This window comes from Meles meles, chromosome 17 (genome assembly GCF_922984935.1).
Source record: "Meles meles chromosome 17, mMelMel3.1 paternal haplotype, whole genome shotgun sequence".
Classification (NCBI taxonomy): domain Eukaryota; kingdom Metazoa; phylum Chordata; class Mammalia; order Carnivora; family Mustelidae; genus Meles; species Meles meles.
The window spans coordinates 66,326,126-66,346,631 of record NC_060082.1 but is presented as its reverse complement, the minus strand read 5'-3'; the positions used below and the strand labels follow the sequence as shown (position 1 = coordinate 66,346,631).

Below are 20,506 nucleotides of genomic sequence, written 5' to 3'. Positions count from 1 at the left end.
GAATAAAACAAATATTACAAATGTGATAAATATTTGTCAGCACACCATGATTATTGAGAAAGACGATCCTTGTTATCTCATTTAATATAATTTATCTATACCTTCTTATTAATTTTAGTAAAGATCTCCTCTTTTGCAGAATTTTAAATTTTTACCTACCTAATTATTATTATATAATTATATATATAATTATATTTTGTATATAATTATATATAAATTTATATATTTATATAAATATAAAATTTAAATTTATATAAATATAAAATTATATATAATTATATATAATTATTATTATATAGGTAATTATAATTACCTAATTATGCTGATAATTGAATGCTTAATATTCTATGACTATTTGTTTTTCCTTGTATTTTTAATAATTTTCTTTAACAATTTCTATTTCCTCTTTTATTTTAAATAATTCAGTACCTTGTACTTTTAATAGTTATTTTTAATAATTTAACTTTTTTCTATGTGTTATTAACTATCCCTCTTATTATTTCAAATGATCATATATTTATCTCTCAATATTCTTTTATTTGAACTAAACATTTTATCATATTAAAATGTCCCTCCTGATTTTTTTGTGATCTGTTTAATATAATTTCCCCATGCTTTTATTAGGAGGCATCTACTTTGTTTTATTCAATTGTGATTCTTAAGATTATACTTGCAAAACGTGTTGCCTTTTGCTTACTGATCATACAGTACTTGAGTGAGGAATGCTTATTCTTCTTTCCCAATTCCTTTCTCTATCACCTGGTTGTGCACCCTGGAATATAAAAAAGCATTTACACTGAAATTCTTAATTCTAAGATGTCACTTACTGTAAAACACATTAGTAACTTAATTAACTATTCTTTTGAAAGCGAATTACACGTGCATCAAAAAAAAAAAAATGTATCCTCAACGGCAGTCGTCCATGTTGACCCATAGACTTGCGTGTGTCTTGTTTCTTTAGCATCCTCAGTGTCTCACACTCAGCCTTCCTCACATTTAAAATTTGAAGATCTGTTGCCTGTTAGCAGTTATGCACAGGCTTAGAGGATCATGCTACTTTTCTTATCTTTAGTCATGATTTGGAACATTTTAGCATTTTTAGGACTAGCAGTATGATTGCAAAGTACATTGAAAGAAACTATTCACTATTTCATCAAAATCTTAATTTTGCATTTTCCTAAGCCAAGGTATTTAGCCCTAAAAGTTAATTATCGTCCCCTGAAAATTCTACTGGAAGCTGTTCAGAGTCTAATAATTCATTCAAGCAATGAATAAGTCAAATTAATCTTCCCAAGATTTGAAAATTATCTAACATAGTCTAAGAAATTCCATTTCAAACAGTGGGATTAGACACTTTGATTTTCCCATCCAGTAGAGAAAAAGATATTCTGAGCCCAACAACAGAATTTCCTACCTTACCATCTATATCACCATCTTTAAAAAAAACAATACTTTCACCTCAAAAAAAAAAAAATCAGAAGGACTGTTATTCACATCACACATATCTAAGGGATAACAACTGTGTCATAACTTGTCTTTCCAACTGCTGACAGCAGGTTTCTTCTGCCAAGAATTAGAGGCTGCATCCCAATAATTTCAGAAACATTAAAATGTAAGAAGCGTCGTATCACAGCTTAGAGAAAATGTGGCAGTAATATATTTCAGCTAAAGCTCAGCATGGCTTTGCGGGTTTGCCTGGAATTGTAACCACTCTTTACATTATTGTGTCTATGGAGAAATATATTCTGGTTTCTAAATAACTGATTACAGATGGTTTTTGAAAAGAAACTCATTCCTTTACATTTAAAGCACCATTGCCCTTTTTATGAGAATATGTAAAACCCACATGTTGTATAAAGCCAAGAGCTGGGCCTCATTTTCTAGTCCATTCCCTCTTACACCAGAAAAAGCCACTAAACTTAGATTACATTTGTTCTCTCCTCTATTTAATAATTACACTTCTTTCTTACCAGCTATGTAGATCCCCTACTGCAGTTCGAAACCCAACTGAAGATAATAAAGTCCTCCTTTGAAATGGTATTTTCTATACCAAGTCTTGAGGAAGTGAAGGAGATGGGAACCAGGGAAGAAGACAAAGAGGACCTGGAGGTGAGCGTTTGCGTCCCTTAATTGTCAGGAGCCTTCACGCGGCACAGCAGTCACGCCAGCGCCCCTCCGCAGGTCACAATCCTTGTTATGTCCTTCACCTTTTATCGATACCATAGATTAACCACTTTCATCTTTCCAGCTTTCATCTGTACCCCCTGGACTCCTTGTGAATTCTACAACTCATGGGATTTGATGGGTTGCATAGGAGTTACAGGAATAGATGAATGAAGAGATTTTTGGTTCATTATTTTAGCAAGGACAAGCGTTTATGGACAAATGCTCCCAGGAGGGAAGTAAGAGCAGGGAGAGGCGGAGGGAGGAGCAGCCCTGCAGCGAGGGGAGCGACATCTCGGCCTCGGTTTCCCCAGCACAGCCACAGGGCGCACCGCCCTGGAAGCTGGAGCGTGATGCGTGGCGGGTCCGAGAGCTCTGGTCTCTCTGGCTGTCTCTCTCCTCTCTTACCTCCAGTTTACGGGGAGAACGCAGGACCCCGGGGCGTCAAGCCGTAGACACTGAACAAAGCTGTGTCTAATTTTACCTGGCCGGCTGCTTGTGTCACTGTTTTTGTTTTTCAGAATTTATATCAAAACACTTTAAACTTATTTGAGGACACTCTTCTGATCTTAGTGTCTAAAGATCTCTACAAACTGCAAATCTTAAAGGTAAAATAAAGGGAAAATGAGCAATTTTGTTTTCTTGTCGTAAATCTCAAGAGGTCATTATATTTCACGTAGTATTTCCCTTTGCCTATTATGTCTCCTTCAAGTATTTGGTGGCTCATTTTTTTTTCTTTTCCTCCCAGGTCGTCTAATTATCCCCAAAATGAAATCGCTTCCCTTTATTTCAATTAAAGAGACATAATTTTAAGAATTCGATGTTGGGGGGTGCCTGGGTGGCTCAGTGGGTTAAAGCCTCTGCCTTCAGCTCAGGTCATGATCCCAGGGTCCTGGGATTGAGCCCCACATCAGGCTCTCTGCTCAGCGGGGAGCCTGCTTCCTCCTCTCTCTCTGCCTGCTTCTCTGCCTACTTCTGATCTCTGTCTGTCAAATAAATAAATGAAATCTTTAAAAAAAAAAAGAATTCGATGTTGGGAAGCTGGCAGCGACAAAACACTTAAGAAGCCAACTGTTCTGTGGCAATGTAAGAGTGATACAGTGCGGCTGAGCAGAGAGAGGGCGATCGGCTTGGTCTACCTGCGGGTCCATGCAGCCATGCCTCGATGGTCTCCGCGGGCTTGCTTCCTCCCCAGCACCGCTGCAGCGAAGCATCCTGGCTTCACGGACACCGTGGTGTCAGAGCAAAGCCCAACAACTGTCCGGATCCCCACTTACGTCCGGACCTCACGGTGTCTTTAACGTCCCAGGCAGAGACAGGAGGCTGCTCAGGATGTCTTACCATCCTCAACGGCTTCTAATATGATGGCATCGGGGGCACCTGACTGGAAATACTGGGAAACCAGGTTGACTTACGCTACTAGGAGCTTTCTGAGTTTAGGCAAATCATAAAATACACTCAAGTAGAGAAACAGAACTGGTATCTGGGAAGACAAGAAGGAATGCGAGGGAAAACAAAATACACGGAGTTAATTTGTGCCTACCTTGAGTCGAGTATTTTCTGTGCATTTTTAAAAATTTAACCTCACAACTCTTCAAAGTCCTTACTATTATCCCATTATTACAACCACCTCCCCACGCATGCGCTTTCAACCAATAACTACTGTTAGGGGCATTTACTCTACATCAGGTTAACTAAGCTGAATATTTCCCGTATAGGTTATCTCATGCAATCCTTAAAATAACCCTCCGAGGAAGCTACTGTGATTTTCCCCCATTTTGCTGATAAGGAAATGGAAGCAATAATATACGCCACGCTAATGAACGGGGAAGGGGGGGGGGCTCTCTAACTTGGAAACCTGTTCCTTGATCATGTTCTCATACCATCCATGTCTAGAAACTCACTTGATTCTCAGAAAGAGCTAAAAGCCCACTCTTGGGAAAGGCACAGCCTGGCCCCCCTGGGATTTAGAGACTCTTCTGCCCTGGGAAGTGGACTTCAGAAGAGTTTTCTACAATGGGAGCAAGTGAAAGGAGGAGATTTAGCACAAATACTGTGGATTCGAACAAACAAATCTGTTAGCGGGGGCTCCTGGGTGGCTCAGTGGGTTAAGCCTCTGCCTTCGGCTCAGGTCATGATCTCAGGGTCCTGGGATCGAGCCCCGCATTGGGCTCTCTGCTCAGCCGGGAGCCTGCTTCCTGCCCTCTCTCTCTGCCTGCCTCTCTGCCTGCTTGTGATCTCTGTCTGGCAAATAAATAAATTAAAATGTTTAAAAAAAAAAAGAAAACGAAAGAAAGAAAGAAAGAAATCCGTTAGTGGTGGTTGGTATGTGAGGCATATGCCGTTTCCTCCCTTCCCAAGCTTGTAAATATGTTGCTGCCTCTGAAGGTTTAGAACAAACAGAGTTACAGCAAGATGGAGATGAATCAGAATTAGCAAGAACTTTCTAACCGAGCTGTCTCCAGGAATATTCTCTGCAACTATGAGCCAGAACATATCTGAGTGTTGAGTCTGCAGAGGAACTTCTGGAGTGAGATGACATTTCAGGACCAGATGACATTTCAATTCTTTTTTAAAACTGAAAATCGGATCCTGTGATGAGAGAGACAGAGAGCGGATGCGTCCTTTGAAAGAAAAGCAGGAGAAGCTGCTAAGAATCCCACGACAGCCTCTTGATAAACTTTCCGTGATGACTGACAAAGCGACTTACAATGCACATCATGAGTAAATATCCATTGCATGAAATTAACCCACTGAGCCACCCAGGCGCCCTCCATTGCATGAAATTAAATAACATACAACCCGGGTGTAGTTATGCCAGTAGATGGAGTAGCATACTCCTAGCTTGACATCTTTTTGAGATAAATGTAGGTTAGATATGAAATAATCAGGGTCCGCGGGGGCCCCTGACTTGGCGAAGTTGCAGACTAACGGAGGGAGCTTGTAGACATGGAAACCCCGGCTCTAGGGTGATGATTGTGTTTTCCACAGGACATGGCTGTGTGGATGAACGAAGACAGCTCCTACCTGCAGGAGAGGATTATGGTGATCATCAGCAGGGTGCTAAGCTTTGCATCCCGGAAAGTCAGGGGCTACGTAAGTCACCCAGCGCCATCACGCCACGGGCTTCCAAGGCCGCATTGCCATAGCCCCGCTTTCCGGGCCTGGGGCCTTGAAAACTCCTAAGCGCCTGCTTGGTAGGAGCGTGCTGGCAGGTGGGACATGAAGAAAAGAGTCAATATACTCCATGATTTAGGCCCGTCAGAGCAGAGTCTCTCAACCAGTTGCTAAGACCCTTTCTGCTTTCCGCCCGCAGAAGGAGTGGCCAAACGTGTCGCCGACTCGTCACCTCCACTCTCTGTGGGTCGCGGTCCGTGTCACGTGCAACCTTATTAACCCTCCATCCCTCCTTCCTCCTCATTTCTCCTTTTCCTAACATATTTTTAAACCATTATGCACTTGTTTGAAACTCATACAAGTCATGCCGAGTCGTGTCATCGTAGAGCGCGCTAGGATGGGGCAGAAGCCCTCACTCTCCTCCCCGCGGGCTGCCGGGTCGGCCCGGCTGACGGCCCCGTGCGCACACCCGCACACGCAGGCACGCTCTGAGATACACGGATTTTACGTAGTGCTTCTTTATTAAAACCCCATTATATTTGTGCCTGGTTCTGCAGTTCGATTTTTCGCTGAACAGTCCGTGCCTCAGGGATCTCCATGGGAACATGTGTGGGGTTATCTCATTCTTTCAGCCAAAGCATGTATCTGTAGTTTTCATATATTGTAATCTACTTACAGATGGACATTCAGGAATATTTAGGGTTTTTTTTTTTTAGTTCAACAGTATACAAATGGTCACCTTTGTTCAAGTACATACGTACTTAGAAATACTTAGAAAGATGATAGATCACAGAGCAGGAATAGGTTACCGTTTCAGCACTACAGAACTACCTCGTCCGTACTCCTGCGGATGTTACACTGACTGTTTCCCTACACCTCCACGACACGGGCAAGTCACTGGACTTTCTAATTGTTGCTTTTCAAATGGAGAACAAATAGGCATCTCATAATTGCCGGTATTTGCTGAAGTTTTCTATGTTTTTAATAACATCATTGCCTTCCAAGAGACCTTACTATCTACAAACATTTCTCTCTCTTACGGATACTGTGTACCCAACCTCTGTTTTGCAACTCATCCTTACCTGTGATTTTTTTATTAATTATTTTTATTAACATATAATGTATTATTGGCCCCAGGGGTACAGGTCTGCGAATCGTCAGGCTTACACACTTCACAGCACTCACCGTAGCTCGTCCTCAACTGTGACTTTAAATGTGCACTTCTAATTGCTCCTCTGATTGTTTGAAATATTTTAGGAGTTCAGAATAAAGAGGATCAGAAACATGCATTTATGATACCGTCTTTGTGTAGCCATTTTCTACTACTTATACAAATGGCTTCCAGACATATTGAGACTAAAAGCCTAGATAACCCTTAGAACATACCTGAATTCTTACTATTTTGTTTAACATCAGCTTTGGGATGTTACACAATTTGCTTACACGAGGAAAACTAATCCGTGATGTTCTTTGCATCGTGTTGATGATTTCAAAAGAGGGATGGAGTGGTTTGTTCCAGTCTTCTGGCTCTCCGGTTCTCTAAAATGGCTGGCCATCCCTTCAAATGTTTGAAAGGCGAATCACACCAAGTTTCTCAGCAAGGCTTGACATTGAGTTTGGTTCGCATCTCCGGCCTCCTTGCTGCGTAGGCCCTGAATGCTTCAGACCCTCGGCGAGAATTTGATGGGGACTGTCTGCGCAAGACCTATTCGTATGCTTCTATCTGCTTCCACATTTTCATTCAGTATACATGTAGTCATTCGTTCATTCGTTCGTTCGTTCTAGTGAGTTCCACTCAGGTAACGGGTAAGACATTTTGGAGTTTTGTCATCTTCTATCTCCTCTTCTCGACTTTGATGATGTTCATAAAGGTCATTCCCCCTACACACAGCCCACCGCTCAACTGTGAAAAGATAAATATGCAATTCCATTTCTGTGGCAGAAGGCTCTCCTGAATTGACGGTTCCTACTTTTCCAGATTCCTTCCAGAAGCCTCGTAGGGTGACTTAGCACTTCGCTCTGCAACGTGCCGGAGCGCCAGCAGGTGGAGACACAGCGGCGTTCCCCGGGACACGGAGGCTCCGCTCGCCTCAGCCCGGTCAGCCCCGGAGGCATAAGACCGAACTTTCTCTTTAGGGTAATGTCCTCTAAAGAGGGCTCGTCCATGAAATGGATGGAGGAGAGAGGACAAATACACGAACCAAAACAGCTGGATGTATTACTAAATTAAAAGCTGAGCTTCCCACAGGCGTCCTCTGTGAACCTCCACGTCCGACGTCGAACATCCTCAGTGAAGACTTGTCTGCCCTTCTCTAGGGTCACGGTCCACTCTGCTCTCAGGCGCCATCCATTCAGCGGGGGGACTTTTTTCCCCCATAAACTACCCGATAGCCAATGTCTTCTCGGGTCTCAGAGGCCTTCATCCTATCGAACAAGCCTGACTCCCATTTGTAGTCAGGATTTTGATTTTGACTTGGATTTTCTATCAAAAATACTTTTAATGCAGTAATTCTCCTTATCTGACCTCTGCGCTGTCATGTTCGTCCCTCCCATTAAACTGTTCAGTTTTCAAACAGGCAAGGAAATGTGAGCTAACCATGCCGTGGTGGATCACGGACAGAAGATTTTCCCCAGGTTTGTTCCTTCGGCACATCAGCATTTGAAAGACGGGTGGGATATAAGGAGGGTGATGGCCGTGGAGTGGGAGGGCCCTAGGCTCGCTTTATCTCCGGGATACGAGTAGATAATTTTCAAATTATCCTGGACACCCCAGAAATCGACCTGAAGACCGGCAAAACAAACTCCACAAGTAAAGGTAGAGATGAGTCCAAATCAAAGCTGGTAGAAGTGCGAACACACAGCTCGGGAGAGACCCAAGTCCTGAACGCTGCGGTGGGGAGGGAGCCGCAGGTGAGGGCACCGGGCAGACTAGCGCCCAGGGAAGATGATTTCCCCAGAGCAACTGGCTTGGAAAGCAAGAACTTGCTTTTTGTCATAAATAGGCCCCCCAGTAACTACTACAAGAAAGCATTTGTTGTCCGCAGTTTACAGATGAGGAAATTGAGGATCAGGAACATATTTGAATAAAGGTTTTGTCAAGTCTGAAGTTCATCCTCTAATCCTAGTCTGATACATATATATTAGAGGACCAGATACAGACACTCCTTGTTAACTACGCACAGTTAATGCATTTTTCTCTCCTCTGTTTTCCCACTAGGCAAGTGTTGATGCCCCATGTTTGGGTGTCCTGGCAGCAGAACTGTCTCTTCTGTGTTGCCACAGTGATCCCTTAATCACACAACAGGCGTCCTCAGGCCTGTACCACCTCCTCTGCATTGCGAAGTGTCAGAATGGTAAGAATGGTTCACACCATCTCTTCTAATGGATACTAAGGATTTGTCCCTAATTCTTCCACTTAAGGGTCCCAAGAAGGCTCTGTAGATTTCTAAATCCTTCCCAACATCTGTAGTCCCACTTTCTAAAATATATTTTGTAATCTTTTTTAGAATTAGCAAAATATGTAATAGTAATATGACTAGTAATATTTGGTTCTTCGAGATCTATAAAGTACTATACTTTAATTACTGTTGTGTGTTAATGATGGGGACAGGAATTCCGTGGGGAGAAAGGGAAGAAGAAGAAAGATTATCAATGGGACTTTTAAAAAGGAGGCATACTTTTCCCCTCTAATGGGGCATCAGATAGAATATTCAGATTCTCACTTTGGTGGTTGGGAAAAATTAGCCCAACACTAAAGTCAGTGTTGCTGTGGGCAGCCTAACAAAGCATAAAAGCAAGTCCTGAAAGTATCAAACTATTTCCAAATAACTTAAACGGATAAAAGATTTATCCTCCCATAATACATGATTATTAAGTATATAAATGTATATCATTGTTCTTAAGGCATTGAACATCAGATAACAAAGGACAATGGTTGCTGAGAGACGGGAACAAATGAGTAAACGAGGTGGGATTCCAATCGCCCGAGCTTACCGCCTAAAGGAGTTTTTAGGCTCTAACCCAGTTGTCTCACCAAGCTGAAGAGACAGAATTAGGAATCAAGACAGCTAGAGTTTACAGGTCTGAGTACCAGTTTACAGGCCTGGGACCTGAGCAGCAGGAGGAGGGCCCAAAGAGAGACCTCCAGAGACCTGCCAGGGTCCACTTTAACCATTCAGGCATGGAGTGATCAGAGCCCGTGAGGAGACTCCCTGAGGCTGAGGGAGAACAGTTAGAGACAAAAATCCAGTGAGCTCCCGAAGGCTGGGAATCGTGCCTGTGACTCTAAGCCAGAATTTAAAACTTCATAATTTATAAGTAAAAAAGGCACTCAAAGCATTTTGTTTCATTAGAAGAAAAAAAATTATCTCTAGACTAAATTGTTTTCATGCCAGTGAACAAAGCTTAAAAACAAGATCTAAAAAGATCAAATGATCTCCAAATACTTTAAATGTTCATCAGAATGAAGTCCAAGACTACTCCCAAGAATACAATTCCAACACTCACCAAGTTAACACTCACGGTGTCTGACATCCAGTAGAAATTACTAGGTATGCAAAGAAGCAGACTAAAACCCGTAACGAGGAGAAAAATTCATCAAAACTGACCCAGATGATAGAATTAGTAGACAGGGACATTAAAGCAGTTACTGTCATATATTCCATTCATTGAGGGAGTCAGAGAAAAAGACGAGTGTGTGAAGTAGGGACACAGGAGAATTTCTAAAAGACTTCAGCCAAGCCTCTGGAGATGAAAACTGCAATGTCTGAGCGGAAGGACACTCCAGCGGAGATCAACAATATCATTTTAAAGAGAGCCAGAGGAAAAAAGACATTTCATTCAGAGGAGCAAAGGCAAAAATGACGGCAGATTTCTCATCCAAAACAATAAAAGCCATAGGCAGTAGTGCAGCCTCCCAGTGTACTGAAAGGAAAAAAAAGTCAATCTGGAATCCTTCAGTCAGCAAAAATTCTTTTAAAAACGAAAGTGAAATAAAGACATGTTTAGATATTCAAGAGCTGTTAGAATTCATCACCAGCAGGTCTGCACTATAAGAAATACTACAGGAAACCCTTCAGGAAAAAAAAAAAATCCAGGTGAGAATCTGGATCTACATAAAGGAATTAAGAATAATGGGGTAAAACTATGTAGGTAAATACTAAAATTCTCTTCTCGTTATTTAAATCTTTTAAAACAACGATCACCTGTTGAAGGCAAAAAATAATCACAATGTGCAAGCTAAATATATGGCAATAGCTCAGAGGATTGAGAGAGGGACTACGACCACAGTTCCAGGTTCTTGCACAGAGTCATGAAATATCCCTTAAAAGTAAATTGTGAAAAGCTAAAGAGGTATAATATAAAATCTAAGAAGCTTAAAGCAGCCTCTTAGATAATGTAGCAAAGAGTTACATATAATAAATCCAAATGGAGATGTAATGTACTAGGTACTTTAAAAGAAGACAAAAAAGGGCACCTGGGTGGCTTCATTGGTTGAGCGACCAACTCTTGATTTCAGCCCAGGCATTGATCTCAGGGTCATGAGAAGGAGCCCCATGTTGGGCTCCCTGCTGAGTGCCAAATCTGCTTAAGATTCTCTCCCTCTCCCTCTCCCTCTGCCTCTGCCACTCCCCCGTCCCCTGCCCCCAGCCTTTTCTCTCTCTTTCTCAGAAGAAGTGGAGGAAGAAGAAGGAGAAGAAGAGAAAGATAAGACAAGACAAAGAAGGAAAAAAAAAGGAAGAACAGACAGGAAAAATAGAAAACAAATAGTGAAGACTTAAAGCCATCTAGAGTAATTGTAAATATTCTGAATACCTCCAATGAAAAGGCAGAGATTCTCAGACTGGGCAAAATCAAGGCTCAGCTATATGCTGCCCATGAGACATCCACTTTAAATGCAAAGCCACAAAGACAATAAAAGTTAAAAGTTGGAAACTGATATAGCATAGTAGCATTAGTCAAAAGGAAACTAGAGTGGCTAAGTCAATATCAAAAAATATATACAAAAATATACATGTTATATATGTTATATACATATATATATGTTATATGTATATATGTACATATGTACATATGTTACATATGTTATATACATATATATGTTATATATATATGTTATATATATATATATATATAACATATGTATATATATATAAAATTCAGAGCAAAGAATACATCCAGGGAAAAAGAGGATAATTTCATAATGATAAAGGTGTCAATTAACTAATAGGACATAATAATCCTAAATACATATGTCCCTAAAAACAAAAATATATAAAAATTAAAAATCAAAATACATTAAACAAAAATGTATAGAACTGGAGTAGATCTAGAATTACAATCAGAGAATTCAGTACCCCGCTCTCGATAATTCATGATGACACAGAAAAGTGTTAAGGATACAGACTTGAACTAACTTGACCTGATTGACATTTATAGCACACTCCACCAATAATGGAAAAATGAACATTCTCAAGGAAAAACAAAATTTGCCAGAATAGACCGTATTCAAGCCATAAATCAAGTCTTAAGAAAGCAAAATGTCTTTAATTCATACTAAATCTATTCTCTGACCAAAATGGAATTAAATTAGAAATAAAAAACAGAAAGGGATCTGGAAAATTCAAAATATTTGGAAACCAGGTCATCCACTTCTAAGTAACCCATTAGTCAGAAAAAGAAATAAAAATGGAAACTGAAAGTATTTTGAGCAAAATGAAAATATAATCTCCAAACTGAAATGATCTAGCAAACAGTTAAAGGAAGAAACTGTATCAATCCTATTCAAATTCTTACCGAGATGTGAGAAAGACTGAATGCTTGCCAGCTCATTCAGTAGGACAGCAAAATTCTGATGCCAAAAGCACATAAAGACGTTATAAGAAAAAGAAAAACAAAACAGAACTAGAGACCAGTGTTCCTCAAGGAAACAGGAGCAGAAATTTATAAATTGATGCACATATGTATGGTCAAATACTTTTTGATGCAAATTCAAAGGCAGTTAAGTGAAGAAAGAGAAAACATCAGTAAACAGGGTTGAAAAAATTGGTTATATACATGCAAAAGAAAAGAACTTTGATCTGTATCTTTTACATAATGCAAAATTGATTCAAAATGGACCCATAAGACTAAATGCAAAACCTAAAACTGTGAAACTAAAAGAAGTTCTTGTACCTTGAATTAGACAAAGATTTTCTTTTTCTTTTTCCTTTTTTTTTGAGACCAGGCAGAGGAGAAGGCAGTGGGGGAGGACGAAAAGGAGAGGGAAAGAGAGAATCCTAACCCATCTCAGGGCTCCATCTCAGGACTCTGAAGTCATGACCTGAGCCAAAATCAAGAGCCAGATGCTTAACTGACTGAGCCACCGAGGTGCCCCAAGGACTTCTTAAATACAACACCAAAAGCATGACCTATAAATTTGAAAAATGAAAAATTAATCCGTTCTAATCTTCGAAAGACACTTAAGAGAAGAGAGAAGCCGTACACTGGGAGAAGATATTTGCAAGTTACATATCTGAGAAAAGGCCTGTAGCCAGAATTTAAAAATGCACACTCAAACTCAGTAAGAAAGCAGAAACAAATTAAAATACAGTAAATTTGATTTGAATTATTTGAATCATTTCACCAAAGAACCACAGATGGCAAGGACACACACCGAAAGATGTTCAACATTTGGTCATAAAAGACACGTAACTTAAAAACTGCCATGAAATCCCACTCCGTATCCATTAGGATATCTCAAATGGACACGCTGACCGTACCATATGTTATTAAAGATGTGAAGCCGCCGAAACTCTCACACATTGCTACAGGGAGTGTGAAATGGTACAACAATTTTGGGAAATAATTTGGCAGTATCCTAAAAAGATAACACACACATACCAAACGATCCAGTCATTCCATCACTTAGGCCGTACCTAAGAGGAGTGAAGGCAGATATCCACACCAAGACTTGTACACAGATGTTGACAGCACCTTTATCTGGAAAAGCCAAAAACCGGAAACAACCCAGATGTGTCTACCAGTCGGCAAATGGATTAGCAGACGAGGGTACGCACCTACAACGAGTGGTACTCGGTACTCGTCAGTAAAACAGGAAAGAAGTCTTGATCCAGACAACTTGGATGAATCACAAAATACTCTTGCTGAGTGAAAAGTGCCAAATCATGGAAGATTACATGCTCTGTGAATCCATTTTTATAAAATTAGAAGACAGAAAACATGAACTTGACAGCCGATAACAGAAAGCAGATCTGTGGTTGCCTTTGGATCGGGGTGGACACAGGCAGCAGGTGTGCTGGAGGAAATGAATATGGTTGTGGCTTTTTAAAAATTTTGTATTTGCTTATTTTTTACTGCAGTAATATTTTCACTGGCATATACATATATTAAAAACTTAAAATTGTACATTTTTTTACCTTTGTTTTTATTTTTTTTTTCAGCATAACAGTATTCATTGTTTTTGCACAACACCCAGTGCTCCATGTAAAACGTGCCCTCCCTATTACCCACCACCTGTTCCCCCAACCTCCCACCCCTGACCCTTCAAAACCCTCAGGTTGTTTTTCAAAGTACATTTTTTTTTTTTGTTTATTTACAGCGTAACAGTGTTCATTGTTTTGGCATCACACTCAGTGCTCCATGCAGTACGTACATTTTAAATAAACTGTAGGTCAGTGAAATCTCTATAGGGCTGTTAGCAAACCAATGAAATCATGGAAACTCCCCTTCTCCGGGACCGAAAGCATCGGCACCTGAAGTCTTCACTGACAGCTTCTGGCTTTGCTGCGAGGCAGCTTCCTAGGCTCCTCGCAAAACACTCCAAGTCTGCTCTCCCACCAAGAAGCACTCCGACTTAGCCACAGCTTCCCCAGTGCGGGGGGCGATGCATTTGATGGCCTAAATGTATTCAATATGTGCGCAACCGATTAAAGTCGTCTGTGTCCTGCATGTGTGTTTCACAGAGACCTCGTGTGAACGTGTATGGACCCTGGATCAGTGCTGTCCTAACATTTGATGGGATGAAAGTATTAGCAGGGAGTTAAATGTTCAGAATACTTTAGATCTCCAGAATTGGGAAGGAAGGAGGAACTGGAAATAGCAATGTCATAGAAGGAACGGACGATCACGTAAAAACCTTAAAATCTTTTCCTTCATGCAGCGAATACTGAAAGGAAAAGATCCGCCATGTACGAGAAGTCTGGTAATCACTGCCTCCTGACTACTCCCTCTGATATGGAATTCCTACCTAAGATCTTGCAACGGGACAAAACTAAAATTACCCAGGTAACTTGCCCCCCTGCACTTGGTCCTATGACTTTTATTTCATGTGTGTTATTACCTTGAGTGGCAACTTATTTCAACAGTTTACATTTTTAATTAATGTTTTCCATGTTTTTAAAGTTCGGCGAAGCCCAGAGTAAGTAACCTGTAGACTCTTTGGTTTCCCAATTTTCATCCCTATGAATAAGAATGATGCCTGTTATTCCTGAATACAGCAATGAATATTATTTTATGTAATCCTTACAGAATGCAAATGAGAGAAGTGTTTTCTAGTTTTATAGTTCTTTTTTTTGGTCATTATATATACACTAAAGATGGGGAATTTCTGGTTATTTATTTAGTAAACTTAATGGAGTCACCAATTAACAGGCTTTGTGATAGTTTTATGTTTCACTCAACAAACATCAAAATAACCTGATTTAGATATTGTTTTTAAATAAAGTGTTAAAAAAATTTCTAAGTTGAAGTGATAAACTTCAGTGCCAAGTAGATAGTTTTTGCCTTGACCCAACCCTGGGGAAAAACCATGAGGTTCCGTGTAGTCCCTCGCTTTCTTCAAAGTCCGTGGCTTATCCATCTGCTTGAGAGGTCACCCTGCTCGGCCGCCTAGGTTGGGCAGCAGCCTAGGCTGTCCCTAGATGGGCTTCTAGCCACACACGTCAAGCCAACAGCTCAGCAAAGCTGCTGGGGAAGTCCTTCAGGCGAGTTCATCTCTTGACAGGGGGAGAGCCTTTAGCTCCTCCTAAAACTGGATACAGAAAGCAGTGACTTCTCCTCCCCTGGCTGAGAGAAACAGAATTGTGGGAGGCTGAGGAGCTGTGGAAGCAAACATCTTACTTAATATGGTCAAAAATACTGCATAGATATCTTAAATATGTGTTTGCGTGATGATGCATGTTTCCAAAATCAAGCATTATTCTTTTTTTTTTCATTTTATTTATTTATTCAGTGTAACATTATTCATTCTTTTTGCACAACACCCAGTGCTCCATGCAAAACGTGCCCTCCCCATTACCCACCACCTGTTCCCCCAACCTCCCACCCCTGACCCTTCAAAACCCTCAGGTTGCCCCAACCTCCCACCCCTGACCCTTCAAAACCCTCAGGTTGTTTTTCAGAGTCCATAGTCTCTTATGGTTCGCCTCCCCTCCCCAATGTCCATAGCCCGCTCCCCCTCTCCCAATCCCACCTCCCCCCAGCAACCCCCAGTTTATTTGTGAGATTAAGAGTCATTTAACCATAAATGACTCTTAATCAAGCATTATTCTTATTCCGTTCACCTCAAAGATCATGAGACTGGTTGACTATGGAATGGTCCGTTTGTGTGAAGAAACCAAGCATCTCTATAGGTTTACTCGAAAATTCTTCCACATTCTTGTATCCTCCACTCCAGTACCCTGGAACTGGGACCCTGAGCACCATGATGGAGCTGGGAGTGGAGGACTGACTCCTCAGATCGCCGTCCTCGCTACTACCAATTTCAGGTTGTGTTTTGTCTTGTCTGAGTTGAAGGTTCTTCAGATTCGGAAATCCTGGATTTGTGGGGAGGGTGCCCTGGATCCTTGCATTCATGACCTCTTGTTTGGGTCCCACTTGTGACACCAAAGCAGGACAGTGGTGCCCTGTGGGCAAGAGCAGTAGCTGGCAAACCCCGAGGCGAGCGCGTTCAGCGGCAACTGGAACGGCTGGACCGAGAGAATCGGAGGTTGCGACAAGGGGATCAAGAAGACCACGGCCAGAGACAAAGTCCAAAGGAGGCGAATAGGACGATAAGCACCAAGGTTTTCAGCCAAGAGAGCTATAAACAAGACACCATGAAAAGGGAGGATCAAATTTTTTTAAAAAGCAGTTAACAGATTAAGAAGCCATTCTTTTATATAGTGACCAGTTATAAGAGAGGACACTGTCTTCTGAAGGAGCCACAACGGAAAAAAACTAAAAATAATACAGCTATTTGTGAGGAGAGGTTCTTCACAGATGTTTGCTTTATTTTTTAAACAAATTTTGTGAAAACACAGAGAAATAGATGATAAATTATGGAATATCAAGTTAATAGATTATCACGCAGCCATTACAATGAGTAGCATCAAGAATATGTAATAACACAGTATAAGAGTAAGAAACAAGGGGCGCCTGGATGGCTCAGTCAGTTAAGCATCTGCCTTTGGCCCAGGTCATGATCCCAGGTTCCTGGGATCAAGCCCTGCATAGGGCTCCCTGCTCCGCTGGTGTCTGCTTCTCCCTCATCCTCTCCCTCTGTCCCTGCTCATGCTTTCTCTCTCTCTTTCTCTCTCTTGCTCACTCTCTCAAATAAATAAATCAATGAAATGTTAAAAAAAAAAAAAAGAGTAAGAAATTGGGGAGATATAAGTGATTTCTAAAGATTCCAGCTGGTCCTACGGGATTGGTATATTTCTAAAGAGTAACATGTAAATCACATTTTATAGGGAGTCCCTGTCGTTTGATATAGTACTGTCATACCTGGACCTTCACATGACAAAAACTTCTAGCAGTTCTCATTTTCACTAGAAATTGCTCCTTCTACAACTCTTAGACACTAAAATAATTTCATTGAATAAACAAATAGAGATTTAAAAGAGAACATTCCCCCATTTCAATTTTTTTTAATTCGACTAATCATATAATGAAATCTGGCTTTCTTAAAGAAGGGCAAACTATTTGTGATACTCAGTCAATCTCACCAAGCCTTAGTGACCCTCCTTTAGCTTTCTTCCACAGCATTCCAAGGATACCACCCCTCACCCCTCTGCCCAGTAGGAGGGAGACTGGGGGTCCCCCATTTTTACTCAAACCTCAAGTTTGCCCTACTGACCAAAAAGAGCTATGCTACATCCTTTAAAGAGGGATGCAGATAAGCTTTCACTGGCAAGACTGGGTACCTTCTGTACTTGGGAAAATGATGGTGTGTGTGTGTGTGTGTGTGTGTTTATAATATAATACGCAATATATATGCATATATTTGTGTACAGGAAAGGAAAAAATGTGCTTCGTCCATCTTTCTTAACTGAGAGATCCATGTAAAATCATGTAATTTTGCTATTTTATGGTCCATGGATATTACTCTGACTTAAAAAAAAAAAAAGGATTGTTTGAATTGTTCTTATACCTCAGTCATTGACATATGAGCCTTTCTCTCTCCCTGTTTCTTGGTCCTTCTCTGTAAAAGAGGAAAGTCCAGTCCACCCCTTGAATCATCCTGCCTTTCTTACTTCATCCTCTCCTGCATCTGCTAATCATGCTGGTATCAGATCTCAGCAAGCTAATTTCCAAAACTAGAGAATCCCACAATAATTTCTAATATCTGAACAGCTGAATTGGTGTAAAATCAGTATTTTACAGTTCCTCCTAATTGTAATACCATGGTTTTTCATTTTTTCCTGGCCTGGCCCAAGAGGTGACTTATTTAGATAAAAGTGTTTTAGCCACTTTAAAAATCAGAAGAAAGGGGCGCCTGGGTGGCTCAGTGGGTTAAGCCGCTGCCTTCGGCTCAGGTCATGATCTCAGGGTCCTGGGATCGAGTCCCGCACCAGGCTCTCTGCTCAGCAGGGAGCCTGCTTCCCTCTCTCTGCCTGCCTCTCTGCCTACTTGTGATCTCTCTGTCAAATAAATAAATAAAATCTTTTAAAAAAATCAGAAGAAAAAAATAAATGTAATTCCACTTGAATTATAGTCATCTCAATAGCAATACAGTTGTAAAATTCAATTTTTAACCTTTTTGAATGGTGGAAGAGGGCCACAACAGCAGAAATGCCTACGGCCTACAAAAATCACTTGGCCCTACCTGGCCCGGGAGCTTCATCCAGGATGACTGAATTCGGTTGTCTTTCGTACGTTACGGTAGGTAAGGCGTGAGGTCACAGCTCTCCTTTTTGGTTTCAGAGTGTAGGATTCACCCTGCTGCCGTCCTTGCTGACTGACTTCGTGTGGAGTCTCCTCATGAGACTCTCTTCACCTAATAACATAATCGCAATCAGGGCATCGACCCTGCTGAAGTTGACCTTGGAATATCACGCACATAAGGTCACCATGGTAAGATCCTCGACAGTGAGTAGAGAAACAGATTTTCTTCTCTAATGTGCTCTTGTTGCCTCTCTTATATGCCTAAACTTTTTTTCCCGTGTGTTTCTTGCTATTGTTCATGATGTTATTAATCCGATGAGGCTTTTTGTGTGTGTGAAGTCGTTGAAGCCCGCAGAAGAGTTTAGAAAATAATGTCATGAGTGTTTACCTACCAATCATACCAAATCGTAATATCTTACCAACATCTGCATCGGTTTTTTTAAAAGAATACATTAAAAACCGTAAAATGGTACATATATAATTGAAATCCTATGTGTAACCACTAGGAAAAGTTTTCTAGGACCCTCAGCTCGCTGTAGGGCCAGCTGCACAATTGGTGGGGCCAAGTGTAAATGAATTTGGGTTTCCTGTTCAAAACAGAGGGGGAAAAGTGTCTTTGGATATACAAACATATGAAGAGTGTTTTGCCTTTCCTCCACAGTCTCTTTCTCTCTCGATTTGTCATGGCATTTCTATTTTCTATTTAATGCCTTTCTAAGTTAAAAAAAAAAAAAAAAAGGAAAACCAATTTTTAAATAGCACAGACTTCACCATCTTTGTATTGTGCGATGCCAGTGATCGATGTAAATATAACAGCATTTGGCTCAAGAAAATAATGCAATTCACATTTCATAGCTCATACAGGACTCTGCTTTGGCTCAGGTCACGGTCTGGGGCTTGGGAGAACCAGCCTCGCAGAGCTCCTCCCTCCGTGTGAAGACAGTGGGAGATTTCTCCCTTCCCTCCCCCGCGGCTGCTCCTCCCGCTCCTATGCCCTCTCTCTGTAAAACTAACTAAATAAAATACTTTAAAAATAAAACAAAATCAGTTATAATGGAAAATTGTGCACAGTTAAAATTAGCCCTGAAAAATCCCTAAATTGCACACTGAGTATGTGGGCTTACAATCTCTAAGCAAATCTAACACGGCAAATCTGAAGAACTAAAGCAGATCATGATTGCCATCCTCAGTGCACGATACCATAGCTGGCTTGTTCTGGGCCCTGCCGCAAGGAGAAGGGGGTGAGAAGGAAGAGCTCTAAACTCATCGTTCAAAGGTCTGTGGAGAAGAGCAGTGTTCAGTGTCCCCCATTTCATGCTCCCCTTGGAGCATGCACAGCGTGAGGAATGTCCTGCACTTTTAACCGTTTGTTTATTCATTCATTTATTTTCTACTTATTGCTTGGAGCAGGGGTTCTGCACAGATAACTGGCTGTGTATGAGACAACTGCAGTGAGATGTAAATTATGCCGACCGACATTTCAGCTTCTGATCGCTAAGGAATGTTTTCAAAACAAAAAGCGAAGTTATCTTGTTGGGTGAAATCTGGTGTTGAATAAACAGCCATTAATTTGAGACAAATTTCAGGTCTAGCTCGTAATCTCCTTCTTCAAGGAGATTTTTTTCCTTTTTCCCCCTTTATAAAAAGGGGAAAAAAATAAAACCAACGTAGGGCCTATGAATAGAATTTGCAGCATTATGTGACTCAGTGTTTACCATTCTGGGTCATTCTTTGAACACATAGTTCATCCATTCCCTATGTAAATTCAAGTCTTCTTTGTCAGAAAGGTTTTCTGAAGTATACAGTTCCATTGTTATTGTGTTCCATTATTTTGACTTCCTTCTTAAAGGACTTGAATTATACATGTTTTCTTTTTTCTGTTTGTTTGTTTTTGCTTTGGGGGTTTTTAAAATTATTTTTGTTAATATATAATGTATTATTTGCCCCAAGGGTACAGGTCTGTGCATCATCAGGCTTACACACTTCACAGCATAGCACAGACCTCCCCAGTGTCCATCACCCAGCCACCTTCTCCATACTCCCCTCCCCCCAGCAACCCTGTTTGTTTTGTGAGATTAAGAGT

General features: G+C 40.9%; 1 protein-coding gene across 1 annotated transcript in view; it reads left to right on the top strand.

The window, feature by feature from the left end:
- The window catches only part of MROH9 (maestro heat like repeat family member 9), a 96,189-nt gene that overhangs the window by 18,414 nt on the left and 57,269 nt on the right, over nt 1–20,506 (top strand). Inside the window, exons 2-7 of the mRNA XM_045982310.1 lie at nt 1,974–2,109; nt 2,685–2,771; nt 5,155–5,259; nt 8,498–8,633; nt 14,441–14,565; nt 18,463–18,612. Coding sequence (XP_045838266.1) covers nt 1,974–2,109; nt 2,685–2,771; nt 5,155–5,259; nt 8,498–8,633; nt 14,441–14,565; nt 18,463–18,612 — 739 coding nt within the window. The remainder of the gene's footprint in view (nt 1–1,973; nt 2,110–2,684; nt 2,772–5,154; nt 5,260–8,497; nt 8,634–14,440; nt 14,566–18,462; nt 18,613–20,506) is intronic.